We start from the raw sequence: 21,604 nt of genomic DNA on the forward strand, positions 1-21,604 counted from the left end.
TGTTCATTTAAAAAAAAGAGCCTGTGATCGTGTACCAAAAGGATAATATGAAATAATGGATGTAATAAATATGACAAGAAATGTATTGAGATGCAATTTTGTTTTCTTTTTAAATAAAAAAAGAAAAGGAATACATGCACATTTGTTTCCACCAGGGACATTTTCAGTGTTCACTGATTGCTTTACATTTTGGGATCAACAGAATGTAGTCCTCTTACAGCATTTGCACAAATGTTGGAAGGATTGGTGAACATACAGTACATGTAAAAACAACATGAAACAGCATGTATGGATTCTGATTATCAGAAGTATTATAAATGAAAGCACACCGTCTACCCAACATAACTGTTCAGGGTTTACTCCAGGCCCGTTTTGTACCTGGTGCAAATATGTCATTTGTCCTGATCTTAACCACATTCTGACATTTAGGTAATAATTAGGCTTTTCATCTTTGGTTTTTCGTTGGTGATTGTCATCTTCAGTGTCATTAATTGTGAGCTACAAAGTACTGTGCTCATAACATTCATTAAGGGTAAATTGTTTCTTTGTGCAACAAAGTTTGTACCTCTTCTAAAACCTTTCTAGGTCGGTTCTCCCAGGGTGTGCAACTAACAATATAGACTTCCTGCCACAGCTACATTTGAAGTATAGAGCATGCCTATTCTCATTTCCTTTCAAGTCTATGTCATTATGTAATCACGCACAAACAGTGATCATAATCACTGAACGCTACTGCACTAAATGTAGCAAGGTTATACATTACTACGACATTACATTTACAAAGTAGTTTAACATCCAGGATTTTTACAAAGAAAGGTTTAGGAAACCAGATTTTTCTCTTCGGAAAAAACAAACAATTTCCATGGCTGTAAACTTTAAAGCAAAAGATACTGTATTACCTACATAAAACTAGAAAAAACATTCAATCACAGCTTCCTTATCCTAATGGCTCTTTGACAGTGTAGACCCTTTGAATAAGATAACACAAAACCCTTAATGCTTTAGAAACACGTTATCCACATAATCCTGTTTCACTGTAGTCTCTGAGTCCTTTTGCCCTGGTGTCCCAAACACCTTGGCCCCCCACTTGAAGGGCCACGAGGTGGGGGCCAGTTTACTGTGACAGCTCAGCTGAGGGTCATGCAGGAGGTTCCACATCAGCCAGATCTGTGGCACCGTCAGGCTGTGCACCACCATCAGCTCCCGGTAGAAACAAGGGTCAAACACCTGGAGGTGGGGCGCGGCGGAGGGGCGCTCAATGCCAAATGTCCGAAATCCCTCGTGGCGCGACGGTATTACTCCAATTCGCTGTAGGCACATGCCTAAGAAGACGTCGTCGATGGGAAATAGTTCCACTTGCCGACAGGCGCCACTCAGCCGCCTGGCAGTGAGACCAGACATCACAAAGCCCCCCCCTCCGGCATACGACGGATACATAGTCTGGCCGTACACAAACTCTGGCACGAAGTACTTGCTGCTGCGCCGGCGGATGGGACGGGCATGGTGGATGATGTCACCCACAAACAGGTCCTTATTGAACTTCCGACCCTTCAGCATCTCCAGAATGTTGTCCACGTTCACGTAAACATCCCCGTCCCCTTTAAAGATGAACTGGACGTTGGAGCAGCTGTCATTCACCCACTGGAGGAAGTGGGTCTCTTTAAGTGTCAAATTGAAAAAGGTGTCATCAAAGTCCCATAAGAGAATGTCCCCGAAGGTGTGGCTCTCATAGGCAAGGAGCCGGTCCCACAAAGGCAGGGCAGTTTTGTTCCTAGGTACCCCAAGGAGGAATACAGTCTTCACTGTCTTTCCATCCTGAAACACACCCTCTCTTCCCCAGGTGTGTCGTACTACCTGCCTTCTTTCAAAGTCTGCTGCTACCGACTTGATAGCAATGAGCATGTAGAGCGTGCCTGAGCACTTCCCTGGCTGGTCCAGCAGTAGTTTGAAGTCCCGGCTATCCTTATTTCTCAAATAAGCCTCAAAGTCAAAAGGTGGTTGTGTGGGTAAAACTGGAGCAGCATTTGTTGGGGCCATTTTCTTTGTGCCCTCGTTTTTCTTTGACTTGGATTTCAATTTGGTCTTGGTCTGAGGTTTGGATTTCAACTGAAGCTTGGACCTGGAGCGGGTCTGGAGCTTGGAACGGGACTGTGGCTCAGACTGGCACTTTGTTTTTACTGAGGGCATAGCGGAGAGACGTTTAGTTTCATCACTCTCAAGTGCAGTCTCTAGAAGAGCACGGGAGCTTGTGGAGCCCTGCTCCAAATGCAAGGAGTTTCTGGTGGGAGCGATGTTTTGGTGGGCATACAGCAGCAGACAGAGGAGTCCCAGCAGGAACAAGGTGCACAGAACATCTCCTTTTATATGAATTCTCCTCATTGTTTCCCACTAAACAAAATGATGTACCTCTATGATCTAAAAAGGCAGATTTAATTAACCACACCTTTGTCAATGATCTTTCGTCTTCTTCACTTTATTATTTATACCTGGTTGATTATTGGCTCAATATGAAAACAGGGAACAGTTAGGGGCCCTGGGTTCCTGTAAGATAATTCTCTGTAACCCAACCCAATGCAGTTTTGATATTTCTCATCCAGTATATTAGGCAGGTTTTCCATTTAGTCCATGACACTCCCATCCCATCTCTTCAGCAGCATGTGACCCTGAATATGAAGATAAATGATATAATGAACGTGACATTGTAAACATGCAAGGAAACAAACACAAATATTAGACAAAAGTGCATTTTACTTTTAATTATATTGATTATTAGAGTTGCTTGCTAAATTCCTATTTATACATTATCTGAGGCTTCATAACATCTGCAGAAGCAACCCTTCAAATGCATTTCCCTAAATTTACAGAGACAATGCAGAAGGCAACGATAGAGATGGAAAGACCTCTTATCCGTGTTTCCATATCATAGCTTCTGGTTCCATATCTAAGCGGGTGTTGGTATAATTAATTGGTTGAACCTTTCTGATGATGGTTGGCGCTCTGATCAAATGACCAACCTGGTCATCATGAGGATTCAGACAACTTGGAAGTCCTAGCCATTTGACTACAAAGCATTTGACTAGTTCTCTATCCTCTAACCATCTCTATGGATGTAACTAATCAATGTTCTTTCAGCAGACATACCACCTCAAAGGAACAGAAAATCTCCCAGTAGTTCACAGATATATACCAAGTGTCTAGTATCATTTAAATCACCGACCAATGGCGAAAGATTTTAAGCTATACAGACGATTTTTAAATAGACAAGCAAAGCTGTCATGTCACATAAAAAATGTCACATTAAAAAGAGTTACTAAAAACGTTACTATCTTTATCTTCTTCATGAATGTCTGGTTATCCTATAACTAAAACTAATCCTTTTCATTCTTCCAAACTGACATACTGTACTGTACATGCATTGAACTAATGCGCTGTCTGAAATAAATCTTGTACGTAAAAAAGAAAAAAGCCTAACTAAAGCGTCATGCATGATAATTCACAAAGTCTTTTGCATATGCATATCCCAGAGCGCCTTATATTGAATCACAGCATTTTTATTTTATTCAGTGGTCTATGTGTATACAAAGTATTAAGCCCACCAGTTATACTTACCACGAGAGACTGGAGTTATAAAAGCAATTATTTGTCCACTTCCAAACCCGAGAACATTTGGTTCCTTTATGAAATGTCTCTGACACAAGGCAAACTGTAGTCACTCAAAAACGAACATTAACATTGAGAAAAATACATGAAATGAATACATACTTGGTGTATGGAGGCTCAATAAAGAAGAGTAAACTTTATAAGAAAAGCGCAAAATTGGCAAGACATTGTTCGCTCTGGTGTTCTTTTCCCTGGCCACGTGACATGTGGGAGTCGCTCGTCCAGCCGTGCGCCAGATGCCAGCACAGCAACTGGAAACAGCCTCTCCAAGAATATGAAGTAAGGGGAAAGTGGGGAGCAAGGGGGTGCATAATAATGAAGTAGAACACTTATTTTTCTGGTCAGACACTTGTGGTACTTTACAGTGATTTATATCAATGTAATACGCATGTACTTCCAGACTAGTGGTAAAGGGACAGTTCGTTGATTATTTGAGTATGGTCTCATAAAAAATATCACGAATTGCAACCATTCTATAGGATTGTTCTATCCTATTAAACTTCTGCGGAAAGAAAAAATAACTAGGGGTGGTAGTGATTTTGGGAAAAGGGGGTGGTTGTGAAAATTATTCCACAGCCTTCCCTTGTATTATTTTAACTGAAACATAATGATTACAACCACAAATAACAGCTGTTTTTATAAACGTATGTAAACGTATATACAAGTAGATAGGAAAATGTGGGAAGGATAGAAGAAGTCATAAAGTAAAACCTGAAAACAAAACACTACCCTCCTCTGAGCCCAATACATTTTTTAAATATCTGTGCCCAAAGCAAATAGGAGTAAAGTTGAAAATGCATTTTGAACCAAACTTCTTGTCTCAGTACACACAGAAATGTCCCTGAAAAGGCTTTAATGTAGATGTAGATTTTTGCTATGTAATAATTCCGGGAAGCTGAAAACATCCCAGTTCTTGCATGGCCAGCATACTCACCAGACATGTCACCCATTGAGCATGTTTGGGATGCTCTGGATCGGCGTATACGATAGAGTGTTCCAGGTCCTGCCAATATCCAGCAACTTCACACAGCCATTGAAGAGGACTGGACCAATATTCCACAGGCCACAATCAACAACCTGATCAACTCTATGCGAAGGAGATGTGTTGCATTGCGTGAGGCAAATGGTGGTCACACCAGATACTGACTGGTTTTCGGACCCCCCGGACCCACCCAATACAGTGAAACTGAACATTTTAGAGTGGCCTTTTATGGTGGCCAGCCTAAGGCACACCTGTGCAATAATCATGCTGTCTAATCAGCATCTTGATATGCCACACCTGTGAGGTGGATGGATTATCTCGGCAAAGGAGAAGTGCTCACTAACACAGATTTAGACAGATTTGTGAACAATATTTGAGAGAAATAGGCCTTTTGTGTACATAGAGAAAGTTTTAGATCTTTCAGTTCAGCTCAAAAGTGTTGTGTTTATAATTTTGCTGAGTGTAGTTTTTTTAAGCTTTTTGACCAAAAGTCAAAGTAAAACTTGCACAGTGTACTGGAGTGTTGGTTTGAATGAGTTGATCCTGTAAATCAGCAAATGTCCATAAGGTGAACAAATTAGGAATGGATATTCTTTTTTGACAGCACTATGCTCTCAGACATCAAATGAAAATACTAAAACAAAAAACAAAAACAGACCCACATAAAACAATTTAATGAAATTACATTTTTTGTACATAATTTAGGTCCTTGTCTATTTACAATCTACAAAGAGTAATCAAGTACCATATTGAACTGCTGAATCCTTTAGTATTGTTTTGGCTACAAAACCACATTTACAATTTGATAGTTACTCCGAACTACTACTCTAAAACATCACTGCTGCCCAACGGCTTTTCATCTGGCCTTGCCCACAGAGAACTATACTTCCTTTACAGTTATGCTCTAAATCAGTGATCTATTATGTTTTTCTGAACCATGATTCTGAAAATGTACAAATTTAGTAGCTTAGGCAGATTTACTGCAGGGAAGTCAGCTAAACTGAATACTTCTTTATACCTGTGTAGATATTCCATTTAAAATCAGCATTTTCGAGCTAAAATAGTCATTTACAACATTAGAAATGTCTACACTGTATTTCTGATTAATTTTATGTTATTTTAATGGACAAATGCAGGATTTCTAGGTGACCCCAAACTTTTGATCAGTAGTGTGGATATAGGCTATATACTACAAACCAAGGTGCCTTTATGCCATTACAAACCTGTTACCAAGACAATCAGTACAAAGTGATGTTTTGTCATGTGTGTGGTACATCATTCAGGGCTCTAACACTTGGTTTATGATGGCCTACATAAAACAGGTGGTTACAGCCCGGGAATACTGATCAACTGAAAGTTCTGGTGTACCATCAGTATGACAAATAAAAATAAATACCAGGTATACATATACAGTATACATACATTTATCTTATTCAATTACAGATTTGTTTCTTTTATACATTTATAAGGTTTGAATATATAATATTAATTGATTTGGTTTGGATTGACAAGCATTACATAGGAGTCTATGATGTGACAGACTGCTGACCTAGAACAGTCAATACGGACCGTGAGCCCCTAACATCCAGAGGGTCGTTTTCTGAGGAACTCATATCTACAATAAATAAGTGATGGTTTTCTAAGTAACTCATATCTAGATAAAATGAGTGATAGTTGACAAATGATCCTGTATGAAGTGTATGAAGCCTGTCTATGTATCCCACTTTGATAAAACTCCTGATGTCCTCTAAGACTGACATCAATTAAACACAGGCAGGGGCAATTTGATCAGATGCAGAGGTAACATCAGAATTAGGCAAGCAGGATCACTGCAAAGGACATCCGCCAATTATCAGGGATCCTCTCTGGTCATATATCCTTCAATCACCAGTCAGCATTGCTGTGCAGATTAAGGGGATGCCCTGAGCATCAAGCCTTATTCCTTGGTTAAGGAACTGGAGATCCAAAGCCATTTAGGAGAAAGGGAGGACCCTCCGTATGACCAGCATCACTGCAGATGGAAGAGACTCTCACAGAGGCATCCTCCCTCCAGACATGAGCGGAGTGACCTCATTTTTCCTACCTTCCACAGGGTAAATATTTGGTACATCTTGCAGTGATGACCAGCACCAAGCCACACCCCCACAATGCCAACTGTCACCACCACAACACCAACTGTCAGAGCCTGAGCCCACTGCTGCAAACACCACACCCAACAAAGGAGACCTACAAAGCTTGGTAAATATATACATTCTACAGCCATTTTTTGAATGTAAATGTTTTGATGTGGCTTCATATACACTGCTATTATTTTATTTCTCAGATTGTCTGAGATCCAACTCTTGGATCTAGACTGGTTGATGAAAACAAGCCCAAGACTGCTGAAGTAGGCCATTCACTAAAATGCCAGACAATTGAATGTAGTAGATTAGTCTGTGAGAATGTTCCAGATCATTCTGAAAATGTGCTGATGAGTTCTACAAGCCTGTGCCACCTCCCCTGATTGGGGATGAAAGGACATCAGCTGAATGCCATTGAATATTGTTTTAAGAGTCAAGACTACACAAGGTATCATATTTCTCTGGCCTCAACACAGGTGTTGCAGACCAGAGCAGTTGCGAGACACACAGGTGCTCTCTCTATAACCTCCTGCTAACATCTTACTGACCAACTGGTCTAGAGGGTACATACCCAATATAAGCAGATGGGGAAACCACACCATCTCCAAGCCAGGTGCCTAGCCTGCTCCCTCACACTTATGGCTCACACTGATGTACGATTCTTGAAAATTATTCCAAATTGTGGATATATATATATATGAGCGTCTCCAGTCTTATTTTAAACGCTGCATTTTTCTTTTTATTGCTATATAAAACATTGCTATATTATACATTCTGTGCAGAAAGTGTATTATACATACATGCCACACATGATCTTTCAAATTTGATATAACTATTTGCTCCCCCCCATCAATATTAGTTTTTCCTGTATTGGCTCCTGCCTTTCCTGGCCTTGTGTTTCTGGGATTCCCATTCCTTGGTAATCACAGCAGGTCCCATCAGGAAGAAGCCGTACCTGCTCTCATGATCTTAAACAGGGCGTTGACATTGTTGTTTTTTATAGCGTCACGGCAGGCTGTGATAACCTGATTCTTTGGTTTCCCCACTAAAAGAAATAAAGAGAAGTAAGCAAAATCGCCACAAACACCTAGATGAAGCCCTCACCGTTCACCCCATCAACCACTACTCACCTCTCAGTCTCCCTGCCCACTGAATGGCCTGGTTGACAGACTTAAGGCAGGCAAGGAGAGCGTTGTGATTGTTGGACCGGATCTTGTACTCATTGATCAGGTCTCTGTTCAGATCGTAGAGCTCAATGTAGCGCTTCTTCATGTTCTTCCTGTCAGGCAGACAGAGGACAGGATGAAACAGGCGGTTATCATCTGATCGGAGCCATGCAGAGGAGTCCTGCGGTTGGTCCGGGGTCACTCACATGTCGCCCATTAGCCGTGCATCCTCTGCCTGTACCAGCATGTTACGGATGTGATTGGAATGATCAGCGATGGCCGCCGTCAGCTTTTGGTGAACGGAGTGATATTCATCCACCTGTTTAAGTGAATGACAGCACGAATACGTTAGGCCTACTACATATCGGAATGTGGTATTTATTGGAGGTGGATCACGAGGTTCATGTTGAAGGTGGGGGGACAGGTATGCTCACCTCGGTCAGGGTGGTTCGCAGCTCCCCGAAGTACGTGGGGAAGTCTGCCTCCGCCTGCAGGTCCTCTATGGCCAGGAAAGAGGCCAGCGATTGGACTAGGTCCCCTGCCAGGTCTATGTCATCTGTATTTAGGGTGATCTGGTTGGAGGGCAAAGAACGAGTGAACGAGAGCCTTTTCAAAATGCTAGAGATATTCCGCGCGCAGAGATGCGTGTCAGGACATGTAGCCCCACCTCTCCACTGGTGCTCAGCATGCTTATGTTAAGTAGTCCCCCGTCACGCAAAGAGGTGAACGTCACGTCTGGCGTATCAATGCCCTCCGGCAGAAGGAAGTTCTGGTTTAGCCACATGACCACCTAAACACAGAACACAGCTGCAGTAACAGTATTAACTAGGGGGCCAAAACAGAGTCTTAAAGAGTCTGAGTTAGGGACCAACAGAGATACTGAGAGTCAACGCGCTTACTCTCTGTGGCCTGTCATTGATCGTAAAGGTCACTTTCCCGGTAGGTTGGGGAGACTCAGGATCAACATGGAGGTCATACATGGAGAACCGAGGCAGCTGACGCGTGATCTCAAAGACATGGAATTGTGTGCTGCAGGGAAAGGAAGAAAAACAATAGAGGTTCACATTTCTAAATAACCAATTCATTTCCGTGTTGATATTTAACAGTAAAGTAGTGCCTATGTTCAAAAATCAGCGCTGGGGATTCGGCTATGTCTCTGTAATATTTGAAACGCGGGCACCTGCTCTTCCCACCAACAAAAGCTTTGACATGTAGGTCCACTGGAATATCTTTAGGAGGAATGATGGGAACACGGACACAGCCAGACAGATTCTGGCTACTTGGGTGGACCACATGACTTTCACCCTCAAAGATCCCCTCAGCAAAAATCAGCACAGCTCGAATGATGGTCTCTGTAAGTAGAAAGCCAAGAGGTCAGTACTAGGGTTAAACAGGGGTACCAGGATACAGAGATTCACCAGGATTTACCCCGTAAACTCACTCCCTTTCCCCAGAATCCAGTAAAATGTTATGTCATTAATATAAATATAAAATGATATAAAATGGAACTGTTGAATATATGCAAATCAAGGTCAAAATAGGTATTACCCATGGCCATCTCTGCATGATCGTAAATCAGTGCTCTGAGCAGTGTCGAAGACCACGTTTACCAGGTTGCCATAAATTCAATGCATTGTTTGTACTGAAACTACACGTGAATTAAAAATGCACAAATAAAGTAACGACATTGGATCATGTTTTTTAGTTAGTTACTGGTATACCTAGTTGATTTTCTGAATTCCAAAAATGCAATCATTGTGTGTCAAAGCCAGTTCCACAAATTGATTGCTCTGTCAATCAGCACACCTAGACCCCTAAAAAAACATACAAGTGCAGAAGGGGGTTCTTGGCTATTTATTTCAGTTTATTAAGCCTGATAGCTCAGGTTTGTGTAACCAGAAGGCCCACATTTATTTTACTACCTGCTGTAACATAAACAAATACCTAACAAGACCTTAAGAGCTTTATCACTGACTTGAATAGGAATATCAATGATTTCTTCACATTATCTAATAATAAAAAAAATAAGAATTAAAATAGCTTACTGATAATGACACACCTTTGGGTTTAGATAAAAGTACTGGTAAACTGATGAATCCACAACACTGTTCATGGTTTTAAATCTCTACCAGCTGTGTTAATAATGGATAATCATAAAATACCCTTTCTGTAAATCCCTAGTCTAGACTAGTTTACACAACCGAAAAACAGTGGTGACTTTGTCAGAGCTTTAAGTTGATTACAGGTATGCTTCTAAATCGCACATTTAGTCTGAATGGGAAAATCGAGAAGCCCTGTGATTTCTTGAAATGTTATCAGGAAGCACACTTGGTGGATTTACAGGACAATATGAAACTGTAGTCAGGAGGCAACTCACTCGGGTGCCATGGTAAGCCACAAGAGCCTGCACACTCTGGAGCAGGGCGGGGAGTGTCACATGGTTCAGTGTGAGTCGGGCTGAGCTTTAGTCAGCATGCTGAGTTTCTGGTTGATTTGAGCCGTGTGGAAATGAGCTGCCTGCTGGGCTTGGATGACATTATGTGAGCGTGTCAGTGGCCTGTGTGGAGAGTGTCCGTGTAGCGCGCTCACCGTTAGGGGTGGAGATGCTGAGCTCTATGTGGGCTTTCTGAGACTCTGTGGCAGCCCTGACAGAGAGGGCAGTCTGGAGCTGGGTATTGGCTGGTATTACTCCCATCTGGGTATCCCCATCTGAGATACCTGGGACAGCCTGCTGTAGAGACACCAGTCACACAGTCCCATACAAGTCACCAATACTCAGAATTGGGGAATCGGTATGCTGTTCTCAGAGAACACTTACTAAAATGTGTTAAGTCATTGAGCGTTTCAGAGCATTTGAGAGCGTTTCTATGAATGGGAACATGGTTTGGGGCAACGTTTTATTCTTAAAGTGGGTGCTATGAGGGTAAGTTTGTCAGTGTCTGTTCTTAGAAACCTTGGCATTCTCTTCATAGTTGCGTAGCTCCAGTAGCAGATTCTGCCTTCGCTGGCTTAGCTCTCGGATGAGATCCTGCTCTACACTGGAGTCCATCAGGTTTCCCTTCATCTCCTTACTGGCAGGTAGGTAGCCACGAACTGACAACCAGCAAAAAAACACACTGGATGTCAATGCTGACAGATGGTGCTTATTCTGAGAAAATATACCCAAGTAAAGCTGGTCTAAAACAGTCTCCTTGTGTCGTCACCTTCTCCATCCACAGAAGTACAGATGAGCTGGATCTGTCCATCCATGCGATAGTCCCCCTCCACTACTCCAGCCACAGAGGATGAGAAGTTGTCTTTGAAGATGACCTCACCTGTCCGATCACTGCGTGCATCAATCTATAAATGAAGACCAAATCACGAGTTCCACCAGTCCGTACCCTTTGGAGGAAGTTTCCAACCAGAGCCAGAACGTGAATGAATGTGACAAAGTGAAGAATGACTCTGACCTGAAGTGAAGTATAAGCCCTTGGAAGACTTCTTGTTTGATTTAGTACACGTTTGAATAAGATGTGTGTTCTCAATTGCGTTACATTCTGATTACTGACTGACTGACTGACTGACTGATTGACCGACCGACCGACCAACCGACACGATGTACCTTTCCATTGGACCAACCAGTGATGAGTTCTACCACACCGTCAGCGTTCAGGTCAAATGCGTGGATGCTCATTGCATGGTTTTTAGACTGTAGAAAGAGAGAGAGACTGTCAGAGGTATCTGCCTGTCGCTGGCCACGCATGGGGGGAAACAGAATTGGTCATAATTAAATACGTTTTGTGTAAGATTTCTAAGATACTTTTAATTAAACTGGGGTCAAGTTTTTTCCGTTTTAATGTAATGAGTACAGCAGTGTTCTTTGTTTGCAAAACAGTCATTTCTTATAACTTCCACACACTATGTCAATGGTAAGCACATTTTTGCAAAAGAGTAAACAAAACATTTCACCAAAAACATAGAAGTTGAGTAAATCATGTCAACCAAAACATTTGGTCTCAGCTTAAACCTGTACAAATGACCCCCTTCAATACGAAGCTCTCATACACGTACACAAAACCTCTCTGCACAAATGTTCAATCAGCAGTAAATATTCATTCCTCCTATTCACGCATAAAGGAGTTCACCTATGAGTTGCAGCAAGAACAGGTCTAGCCAGGGCAGCGGGAGAGGGTTTCAGATGCATGCTGGTGGAGTAGCTCAATGTGGATTACAAAGAACTCTAGTTTCAGAGGACATTTGTGGCAGATTTATTGACCATGTTGTCATGGTCGTTCCATGAGACATGCTGGGCAGCATTTCCAGCCTAATTACAGCATATCAAATGTGTCTTTAATAGGAAGATTATTAAAAATATATAATAGGTAAGTTGAAATGGTGTAACACACTGTACGGATAAAATATACTGTACGTGTAAATTACATTTCTGAAATTGTTTGTTTTTTTGCAGTGATTTGTTTGTTTTATTTTATTCTCTATATTGTATTCATAGCATAAGGACAAAATGGGTAAAAGGTAAAACAAAAACGTATTTTAGATTGTGTAAAAAACAGCCCATCCAGTGATACTATATTGTTTACTTGCCCTTTGTGGTACAAACTATAATTACATTATCAACAAATGGCCCATACAGTGTGCAAACTTTTGACTGGTACTGTAGCAAAAAAAAGGGTTTAACCATGCTAGGGAATATTGATAGTAATAGTTAGTATTTTTTTGGGCCATTGTGTAATGACTGATAAAAAAAACTTCTCATGACATGGTAAGTTGTATCTATTGATTCAAGAACTTGATTTTGTCATGCATTTCATATTTTGCTTGTCTTAATGCATTTTACTAATGGAATTTGTCACTGCGTGCAATACCTTGATTCTCCAGTAGCGGGCAGTGCGGTCATACACTCCAACAGTGCCATTCGCCAGTGCATAACCAAACCTACTGCCATGCATATGACAAAGGGAGGTAACTGTCTGAAATACAGTGAGAGAGCAATTAGAACATTATCTCTTTGCTGAAAGTACATGTATGTACTCTACACATCAATCCTTTTTTGGAAGGTTGCATAATATTATCAATACCTCATTTTCAGCCATCTCGGACACAAGTTCATCTTCTTTGAATACCCTAATGTCAAAGTCCTCTGATCCCACAAGAAGCTGCACAAAATCAAAATACAAATACATACCATATTAACCATTTGAAAATCTAGTATATTTATGCTATAACAACATGTGAAAGTGTAGTTGTACACTACAAAGTAGTTAAAAGAAATAAACGTCAGCAAAATAAAATGTCACACCTCATTTTTCCCATCACCGGTAAAATCACAGAGCACCAATGATCGGACATTATCACCAGTGACCTGAAAACGAACCCCAGAAACCAGACAAAAAAAACAGTTCTCATTGTCATTTTAGTGGTTAAACCATTCCCATTTCCCCATTTAATTTCTGCACAGTTCACATGATCAACCAAATAAGAAGAACATAGTCATACTGTCCAAAACTGGTCGTTCCCCTCAAAGTCAAATCCTTGTAAGGCGCAGTTTCCTCCAATGATGGCAAGGGGGGACTCAATGTTCCCCAATTTCCCTAAAACAATGGCATTTGCCCCATCTGTCACCTGATACGAGAATATAAAGGACATAGCACCTTTACTTACAAAAACTGTGTTACGTTAATAACTCATCCATTACAGATTGGTAACAATGTGATACTGCTGCTACAACAGAAACAGGAGGCTGAACTGATCATGTTGTCCACTGTGTCCTGTCCAGCCCTTGGCTCACCTCTCTATAGAAGATGTCAGCATTGTCATGCACATCATAGGCCAGCAGGTTTGTCTGTGTACCCACAAGGAGTGTGTCTCCAGTGGTGTTTGGTCCTAGAGTACCAGCTGTCAGGCAGCTCACAGCCTGGTTGATGTTGAGCAGAGAGATGTCAGAGTCCTGGGCACTTTGGCTTAGACGGTGGGCTGCCTGTCGTTGGCCACGCATATGAGGGTTATGGATGAACACCTAATGGAAGAGAAGACTGATTCACTTCTACTGATGTGCAGTATTACAATGCATCATTCATACACGGAAACAGAGGGCAGGAAACTGGAGGACATACCTTCCCTGCCTGTGTGGCTGCTGTAAGGCATGGGTGAATTCCATCAAACTTGCCTATTGTAACCATGCGAGGGTTGATTTTATGGTTCAGCTTGAGGGTGAATATAGGCACCAACATGGTGGCAAAATCCTACAGCAAAAAGAACAAGTAATGGTAAATGCAGTGTGTGTTGTTTGCTTGTTCTGAGATGAGTATGGAATCGAGTCATCACTGCTGGCGTATGCGTGTTGCATCTCATTTTGCAATCTAGCAGCTACTTGCAAACTCCCCTTATAAACTGCTTACTCCAGTCGTCCGCTAGCTATCTCGTTACCTAGCAACAGAGAGCAGCTTGTCAAAGCTTTTCATCTAGCTAATCCCTGTCGTTTGCTCTCCCTGTTCACTGGGTCGTCCCTGTCTTCACCAACATCAAATTTGGATGTATGGCCTATATAGTTAGCTATGATTAATACAAACAAATATTTTAAGTAATATAATATATTTCTAGAACACATCCATAAAACAATGGTAGATTACTAATCACATCTAGCTAGCTAACGTACTTCGAGGCTAACTAACTCCAGCACTACTAGCATGCTAACCCCAGCCCCATAGCCAGCTTCACAACCGACCACATATAAACACAAAGTACAATAATTTACGAAGACAGATAGGTTTAATATTTTCTAGGACAAATCGATATCTTACCGAAGTCCTTACGTTTAACTAACTGCCTTAAACAATAAATCCTTCAGTGTTAGCCTGATAGCCAGCAAAAAGCATTCTATATAGCGTGTCAAGGCAACAAGATGTTTCTTAGTGATGTGTAATTCACGAACGAACAGCTCTTTTTGAACGGCTCATTGTGGTGAACGATGGGAACCGAATCGTAGAGAGATGTCCGAAGGCTCATTGTGGTGAACGTGGGGAACCGAATCGTAACAGTGAAATGTCAGTTATGTTGGCTCTCTTCTTTGTTACATTTTTTATAGCTCAAAACAAATATTAACTTCAGGTAACATACAAAATAATTAACTTTAGATATTGTATTCTCGAGTTTCATTACACAATTACACGAGCACATAATTATCTCCATTTGAACTGTTTTCCATTATGTTGAAAAGTCCTGATCCCTTTTCTTATAAACCTTAAAAACCCTCTTTAGGTCAAGTACAAATGTAGTCCACTGGTAGGGTATATCTAGTGCTTTGCATTAGAATAAAAAAAACAAAAATCGCATTCTGCTAGGTTAGATTTTTGGACAATTCTTTACAGAGTGGTTTGAGAGCCAAATGAGCTGTCTGTTTGAGGTGAACCGAGTCATTTGAGCCGATTAGGAAAGATTAGTATAAACTGTTTCTAAATTGCGTTCCTTCTTTCGAATTACGTTTATTTACAATCAGTAAAACAATAGGTTTTTTACTTTGTTGGCTGATTGTTGTTTGATTTGAAATAATATATATATATATATATATAATATAGAAGTACAAATTGGTTTGATCAAAATGGTTCCAGAACAGTACCTCATTATTACCTGTTTTTCTGTCATTTTTGTTTATATCCAATTGAGCATCTGATGTGCTTGGCATTGTATTCTATGTTGATTTTCATTGTTATTAATTGTAAAAATAATAAATGCTCAAATACATTTTATAAATGTAAATATCATTTCACACACTATTTATCACACTATTTGTGGAATGTACAGTAGCCTAAATAAACATAATGGAGTTTAGTCAGCTATTTTGTTGGAACGGATGCAAGTCGATTTATTTATTTATGCTGTTTTTCTGCATTTTATGTTTATATCTAATTCGTGATTAAGGTCCGGCTTCACTGCAACAAAACAGCGGAATGGTGCCAGTCGGTGTCAAGGTATGTGTCTTCCAAGCACATCAGACGCTGTTCTGGTTCTTATCACTCTGCTCACTCAACTAGTCTAGACCAGAATCATTACAAGCCAAATAAACATGTATAAATATGGAATTCCAGTGACGGAGACAGAGTACGCTAACGTTTTCTATGCAAAACGTACAGGTCATATAAGCATTGTACAGGGAACATATTTTAATGCAAACATTACATCCCTGTTTCCAAGAACCTTCCAAGGGACACTGTGTATAATGTAAAGAAAGACAGAATGCAATGTGCAAATCATATAAACCCTATATTCAATAGAAATGAGTACAAAGACAACATATCAAATGTTGAAACTGTGAAATATTATTGTTTCTTGAAAAATATATGCCTACTTTGAAATTGATGCCAGCAACATGTTAAAAAAATCTGGGACAGGGGCAGAAAAAGCCTAGAAAATTTGTATAGTGCTAAAAAAAAAAAAATAGTGGAACATCTCATAACTTATTAGGTTATTTGGCAACCAGTCAATAACATAATTGGGTATAAAAAAGCACCCCAGGGAGGATGAGTCTTTCAGAAGCAAAGATGAAGAGGGGTTCACTAATCTGTGAAAGACTGTGCAGGCAAATTGTACAACAATTTAAAAATAACACTTCTCAACGTAAAATTACAAAGAGTTTGGGGATCTCATCTCCTACGGTACATAATATCATTAAAAGATTCAGAAAATCTGGAGAAATCTCTGTACACATGGGACAAGGCCGAAACCAACATTGGATGGCCATGATCTTTGGGCCCTCAGATGGTACTGCATTTTAAAAAAACAGATACAATTCTGTAGTGGAAAACATTGCATGGGCTCAGGAACACTTCTGAAAAACATTATGTGAACGCAGTACATCGCTGCGTTAAAACTTGACCATGCAAAGAAGAAACCATGAATAAACAAAATCCAGAAACGCAGCTGCCTTCTCTGGGCCTAATTTAATTTAAGATGGACTGATGGAAAATTTTCCAGTGGTCTGACAAATCAAAATTTGAAATGATCTTGGGGAAACATGGATGCCACATCCTCCAGGCTAAAGAGGAGAGGGATAATCCGGCTTCTTATCAGCACACAGTCCAAAAGCCAGCATCCGTGATGTTATGGGGGTGAATTAGTGCACATGGCATGGGTGACTTGCACACCTGTGAAGGCACAATTAATGCTCAACAATATATACATGTTTTGGAGCAACATATGCTGCCATCCAGACAACATATTTTTCAGAGAAGGCCTTGCTTTTTTCAGTAAGACAATGCCAAACCACTTTCTGCACGTATTACAACAGCATGGCTTCATAAAAGAGTCCGGGTGATAAAATGGCCTGCCTGCAGTCCAGACCTGTCATCTACTGAAAACATTTGGCATATTATGAAACTAAAAATATAACAAAGGAGACCCCAAACTGTTGAGCAGCTGGAATCCTATATCAAGCAAGAATGGAAATACATTTCACTTTCAAACCTACAGCAATTGGTCTCCTCAGCTCAAAAAGGCATGTATTTTTCCAAAAACAATAAAGAAATTCAGTTTCAACATCTGATATGTTGTTTTTGTACTATTTTCAATTAAATATAAGGAAAAATTATTTAAATTATTTGAATTCTGTTTTTATTTGCATGTTATGCAACTTTTTTGGAAACAGGGTTGTAGACACATCAGCAATACAAAGTGTACTAATAATTATATTAGGAATTATGTACCAAGCTTGTTTTTCACCAGGTAAAATATACTAGTGTTGTACATTTAAAAAAATATACATTTACAAATGGTTAAGAAATAAAGTAAAAAGCATTGTGTGATTTGGCCAGCATCCTCTGGGATGGGTGGAGGCATAGTCAGCATAGATTTCCAGATTTCATAGTGCCCTGGTGTGTCCCTCAGGCGTGTCCCATCAGCCATGCAAATTTGTCATCATTAGCCTTTTAAATTATTGTTACTCTATAAAGCTCCTGATGGGAAAAAAGTAATTTAATTGTCATTGTATTCTATGTTGATTTTCATTGTTATTAATTGTAAAAAAAGCTTTAAAATTCTTAAATACATTTTATAATTTTCATTTCATACACTATTTATCACATTATATGTGGAATGTACAGTAGCCTAAATAAACATAACGGAGTTTAGTCAGCTATTTTGTTGGAACGGATAAAGTCTTTACGACAGTCGTTTCGAATTCTTCGTAAACTTAGTAATGTGTGGGTATGACACAGCACATTTACTCAGGCATGACTTTGTGAAATTTTTATTAATTCACTTTTGAATGTCACTCACGATCGTGGTCCGTGTGCAGATGAAAAAAAAAAACACCGGACTGGGGGTGATCTCAATGTCATTCTCTTCGAATCCTTTCTTTTCTCCTTCTGAAACCTATTGAAAGAGAAAGACAGACGTCCCACCTTTTTCACATCTCGTCCAATGGGGTTTGACAAGATACCGAGGGGATTGGAGAGAGGACACGAGGAGAATGACATTGAAATGTTTTCTGGAAATCTCCCAACGACGCACTCGTCCCGGAAAAGTGACAACAGCAGCGTTGAATAGCTTTTCGGGTCCGTGTGCACTGGGCACAGTAATGACGATGTTTATCAAACCGAATACCAATGAAGAAAATATAGTGTAAATTATTTTCACACACTAGTAGGCATATTCAAATTCATACCCACGTGTTTATAGAATCACGTTAACTTTTCTAATCCGTCTTTGTAATAGAACGCCACTTGAAAACGAAACCAGTTGATAGTAAATGTTTATTTATTTAATCAGGCAATCCCCGTTTAAAACGAAAGTGTGAATGTGCATGTAAACTAGTATAATGGGCATGGTGATAATAAAACTCCATAACGGAGTTGTTGAAGGCAATTAATAAGGAAACAAATAAATAAAACGAAATATTTTTTGTAAATGCCATGTTCAGCTGCAATCTAATAAATCCTAGTCGATATGTGTACCAGATAACTAGTTAAAGTTATCTAACAGGCTATGCAAACAATAGGCAACTGTTCACTTGATGAGGTTATCCCGCTGGAGAATGAAATAAACCGTGTGCAACTCATTTAAATGAGAATAGGCTACGCGGATGTGCACGACTCTTGGTTTGGGTTTTGCACACGGCACCTAGCTCCCCGGGTGCTTTAAAAGCCGTGCTTGGGGAGCGAAAAATCAAACGCTGACATATCACAGTTGAGGCCGTGCAGAGATATTACATTGGTTTTGGAATAAGACGCCAGGTCAAAAACGGAAAAATGGATCCTTGTGAATGCTCCAAAAGTAAGTGCTCATATTGGTCAACAGTGAGAATCTAGGTTAGGTTAAGCATAGTTATTTAAGTAGAATTTTGGGGGAAATTACATAACCGCTAATTGTTACCTTTATTTTCTAACTCGTTTTCTTTGTAGCTGGATCTTGCAACTGTGGTGGATCCTGCAAGTGCTCTAACTGCGCATGCACCAGTTGTAAGAAAAGTGAGTTATTTTAAAATTACTCATCTGGTTATGAACTCCTACACCTGTGCGGGGAGTACTGACCAATTTTGGTTGGTGCCCCAGTTAACCACAAGATGATAGTTCCTTGCTCATCCCTAATCAACTTTTATTCTATTAGGTTGCTGCTCCTGCTGTCCTTCTGGTTGCAGCAAGTGTGCCTCAGGCTGCATATGCAAGGGCAAGACCTGTGATACCAGCTGCTGTCAGTGAGGCCTGGTTCATGGCCATGACATCTGACCTCCATGCAGTCCATTCCCTATTTAGTTGTTTGTATTGTTGAGTGTATTTTGTACTTTGTTTAATGTAAAGCAATAAATTGGGTTCAACTAAGGAATCTGAGATTTTGTACTTGGTTAATTGTAATGTCTGGGGTGGTGATCATATGACACTGTTAACGTCTGTTTTAAATGTCTTAACACCAGTGGGTCTCTTGGTAACCTAGCTACACATGATAATGTAATTTCCAGTATTACCACAGCAATAATGCCTTATCTACATTGGTCTAAATCATATGGCCATTCCTTAATCGTGTATCTTACACTAAGAGTGGTGTGCTGAATTCAGTGAAACCTTTCTCCACACTTTAGTAATGTATGCATTAATCATGCTGTGTATCAGGTAGCTTGGGACTAACATTGTGGGATCATTTAGCCTGCACATTTAACTTTTGATGCTCTCAAACATCTTTGCATATGTGAAATTATGATTAAAAAGAGTCAACATCCCCACCTACTGTTTAAATGTGTCCTTGTCTGACTGGCCCAAATTAGATGACTTTAATTGAAGCTAGAATACGATTTAAGACTTTGGTTAAAACCTTGGCCAATTTGAGAAATTCTGCTGAGGAACAGATGATTATATGGTTGTAGACCGAGTTTTCAACCTTCAGTGCAACACTACCCTAAGTGATACAACATTGTTAACTTGAGTGTTTTCTATAAATGTACAAGATAGATTCTAATCAAATGTTCATTTAAGTTATTCCCCAACAGTCACTGCCTTTCTGATATGGGGATTTAGTGTTCACCTTTGTTGCTCCTTACCAACAGCCCCATGTAGCCATGTCTTGTTTGGTGAGAGGCATTATTACAATTACTAGCTTGTTTTAGGGCAATGTCACTATAATAGGGACCAACATTACTGTGATTCAAGTATACAGGGAACGAATTGTGGTCTTTAACATCTGTCACCAGTTGACTGCTGAGTTGTCACTTGTAACGAGCAGGCCCAAAAAGCAATGCAAATCCAAATACTAGATAATGTTTAACCATCCTGTCAACACATTGTTGTGCCTTATTAAAACTTGATAAGCTTACATAACATTGAACCTATGTCAAATGTTGACTTAAGTCCATGCTTTATGGGGAGTGTTTGAGCAAATCACGTCAAAATGTTCAATAGTGACTGTCTTTCAAATTGGTTGAATTACAGGGATGTAAAGTGTTCACCTTTGTTGCTGAAGTTGCTTCTTACCAACAGCCCCATGCAGCCATGCCGTTTGGTGGGAGGCATTATTACAACCAATCATTAGCTTGTTTTGGAACATGGGCAAATGTGACCAAATACATGACTAACAGGCACCAACTAACAGGCACAATTGTGATATTTGACACCTCTCTGTCACCAAGAGACATGAGAGGGTAATAAAACTCAACTAGCAGCCCCGTGGGTAGAGCCAGGCATTTCCCCTCTGACAGGATTCATTTATTTATTATCTCCAGTTTTGTTTCCCTATAAACACAACAAATGGTATATGAATGACTATTCCTGGTTTTGCCAATATATCTCTGCTGGGCCTGCCAGTTGTGCCGAACATGACACAGGTTAAAAGCTAATATGCTAATATCTGAGGAGGGGAGAGAGTGGGGTGTAATAATGTAATATATAGTGTTGAACATGCATTCTGAGTGGCACTTTACCATGCCAAACAGGTAACACCTTTGTTACCTTGTGTAGGAAGCTCACTGGATCTCCAGGGGGAAGATATACTGAAAAGTTTTTTACTCATGGAGAACAACATACATCTGTCTTTTATTTGTCTTAAAATATTTCACGACATAAAACCAATGTGATCTTACAATAATAGATTTTTCGAGCAGAATACCATTTGTAATTCAGTAATATGAAATAAATGGTCAGGTTTTCGAATACTTTTGCAAGGCACTGTATGTTCTGGCATTGTAAACGTTATTAGATAGA

At 40.1% G+C, this 21,604-nt stretch overlaps 3 protein-coding genes across 4 annotated transcripts; 1 reads left to right on the forward strand and 2 right to left on the reverse strand.

The window, feature by feature from the left end:
- Positions 1 to 106: 106 nt before the first annotated feature.
- On the reverse strand, positions 107 to 4,570 carry b3gnt9 (UDP-GlcNAc:betaGal beta-1,3-N-acetylglucosaminyltransferase 9). Its single transcript, XM_020040441.3, has 2 exons — positions 3,610 to 4,570; positions 107 to 2,663 (listed from the first exon to the last, which is right to left on the reverse strand). Exon 2 carries the CDS (start codon positions 2,377 to 2,379, stop codon positions 994 to 996), a length of 1,386 nt encoding a protein of 461 aa, XP_019896000.1. The 5' UTR covers positions 2,380 to 2,663; positions 3,610 to 4,570; the 3' UTR covers positions 107 to 993.
- Positions 4,571 to 5,297: 727 nt separating this feature from the next.
- Positions 5,298 to 14,854, reverse strand: bbs2 (Bardet-Biedl syndrome 2). 2 transcript variants are annotated; one of them, XM_010883968.3, is made up of 18 exons: positions 14,726 to 14,854; positions 14,039 to 14,167; positions 13,714 to 13,941; positions 13,422 to 13,547; positions 13,225 to 13,287; positions 13,004 to 13,081; positions 12,791 to 12,895; positions 11,530 to 11,616; positions 11,132 to 11,267; positions 10,882 to 11,021; positions 10,518 to 10,659; positions 9,109 to 9,280; positions 8,828 to 8,957; positions 8,596 to 8,718; positions 8,363 to 8,500; positions 8,135 to 8,247; positions 7,893 to 8,041; positions 5,298 to 7,807 (listed from the first exon to the last, which is right to left on the reverse strand). In XM_010883968.3, exons 2-18 carry the CDS (start codon positions 14,153 to 14,155, stop codon positions 7,701 to 7,703), a joined length of 2,154 nt encoding a protein of 717 aa, XP_010882270.1. In that variant the 5' UTR covers positions 14,156 to 14,167; positions 14,726 to 14,854; the 3' UTR covers positions 5,298 to 7,700. The 2 variants fall into 2 exon arrangements, with proteins under 2 accessions (XP_010882270.1, XP_010882272.1); XM_010883970.3 differs by lacking the exon at positions 13,225 to 13,287.
- Positions 14,855 to 19,056: 4,202 nt separating this feature from the next.
- mt2 (metallothionein 2) lies at positions 19,057 to 20,133 on the forward strand. Its single transcript, XM_010883971.4, has 3 exons — positions 19,057 to 19,190; positions 19,319 to 19,384; positions 19,524 to 20,133. The coding sequence occupies exons 1-3, from the start codon at positions 19,166 to 19,168 to the stop codon at positions 19,613 to 19,615; spliced, it is 183 nt and encodes a 60-aa protein (XP_010882273.1). The 5' UTR covers positions 19,057 to 19,165; the 3' UTR covers positions 19,616 to 20,133.
- Positions 20,134 to 21,604: the final 1,471 nt, after the last annotated feature.

This window comes from Esox lucius, chromosome 19 (genome assembly GCF_011004845.1).
Source record: "Esox lucius isolate fEsoLuc1 chromosome 19, fEsoLuc1.pri, whole genome shotgun sequence".
Lineage (NCBI taxonomy): Eukaryota > Metazoa > Chordata > Actinopteri > Esociformes > Esocidae > Esox > Esox lucius.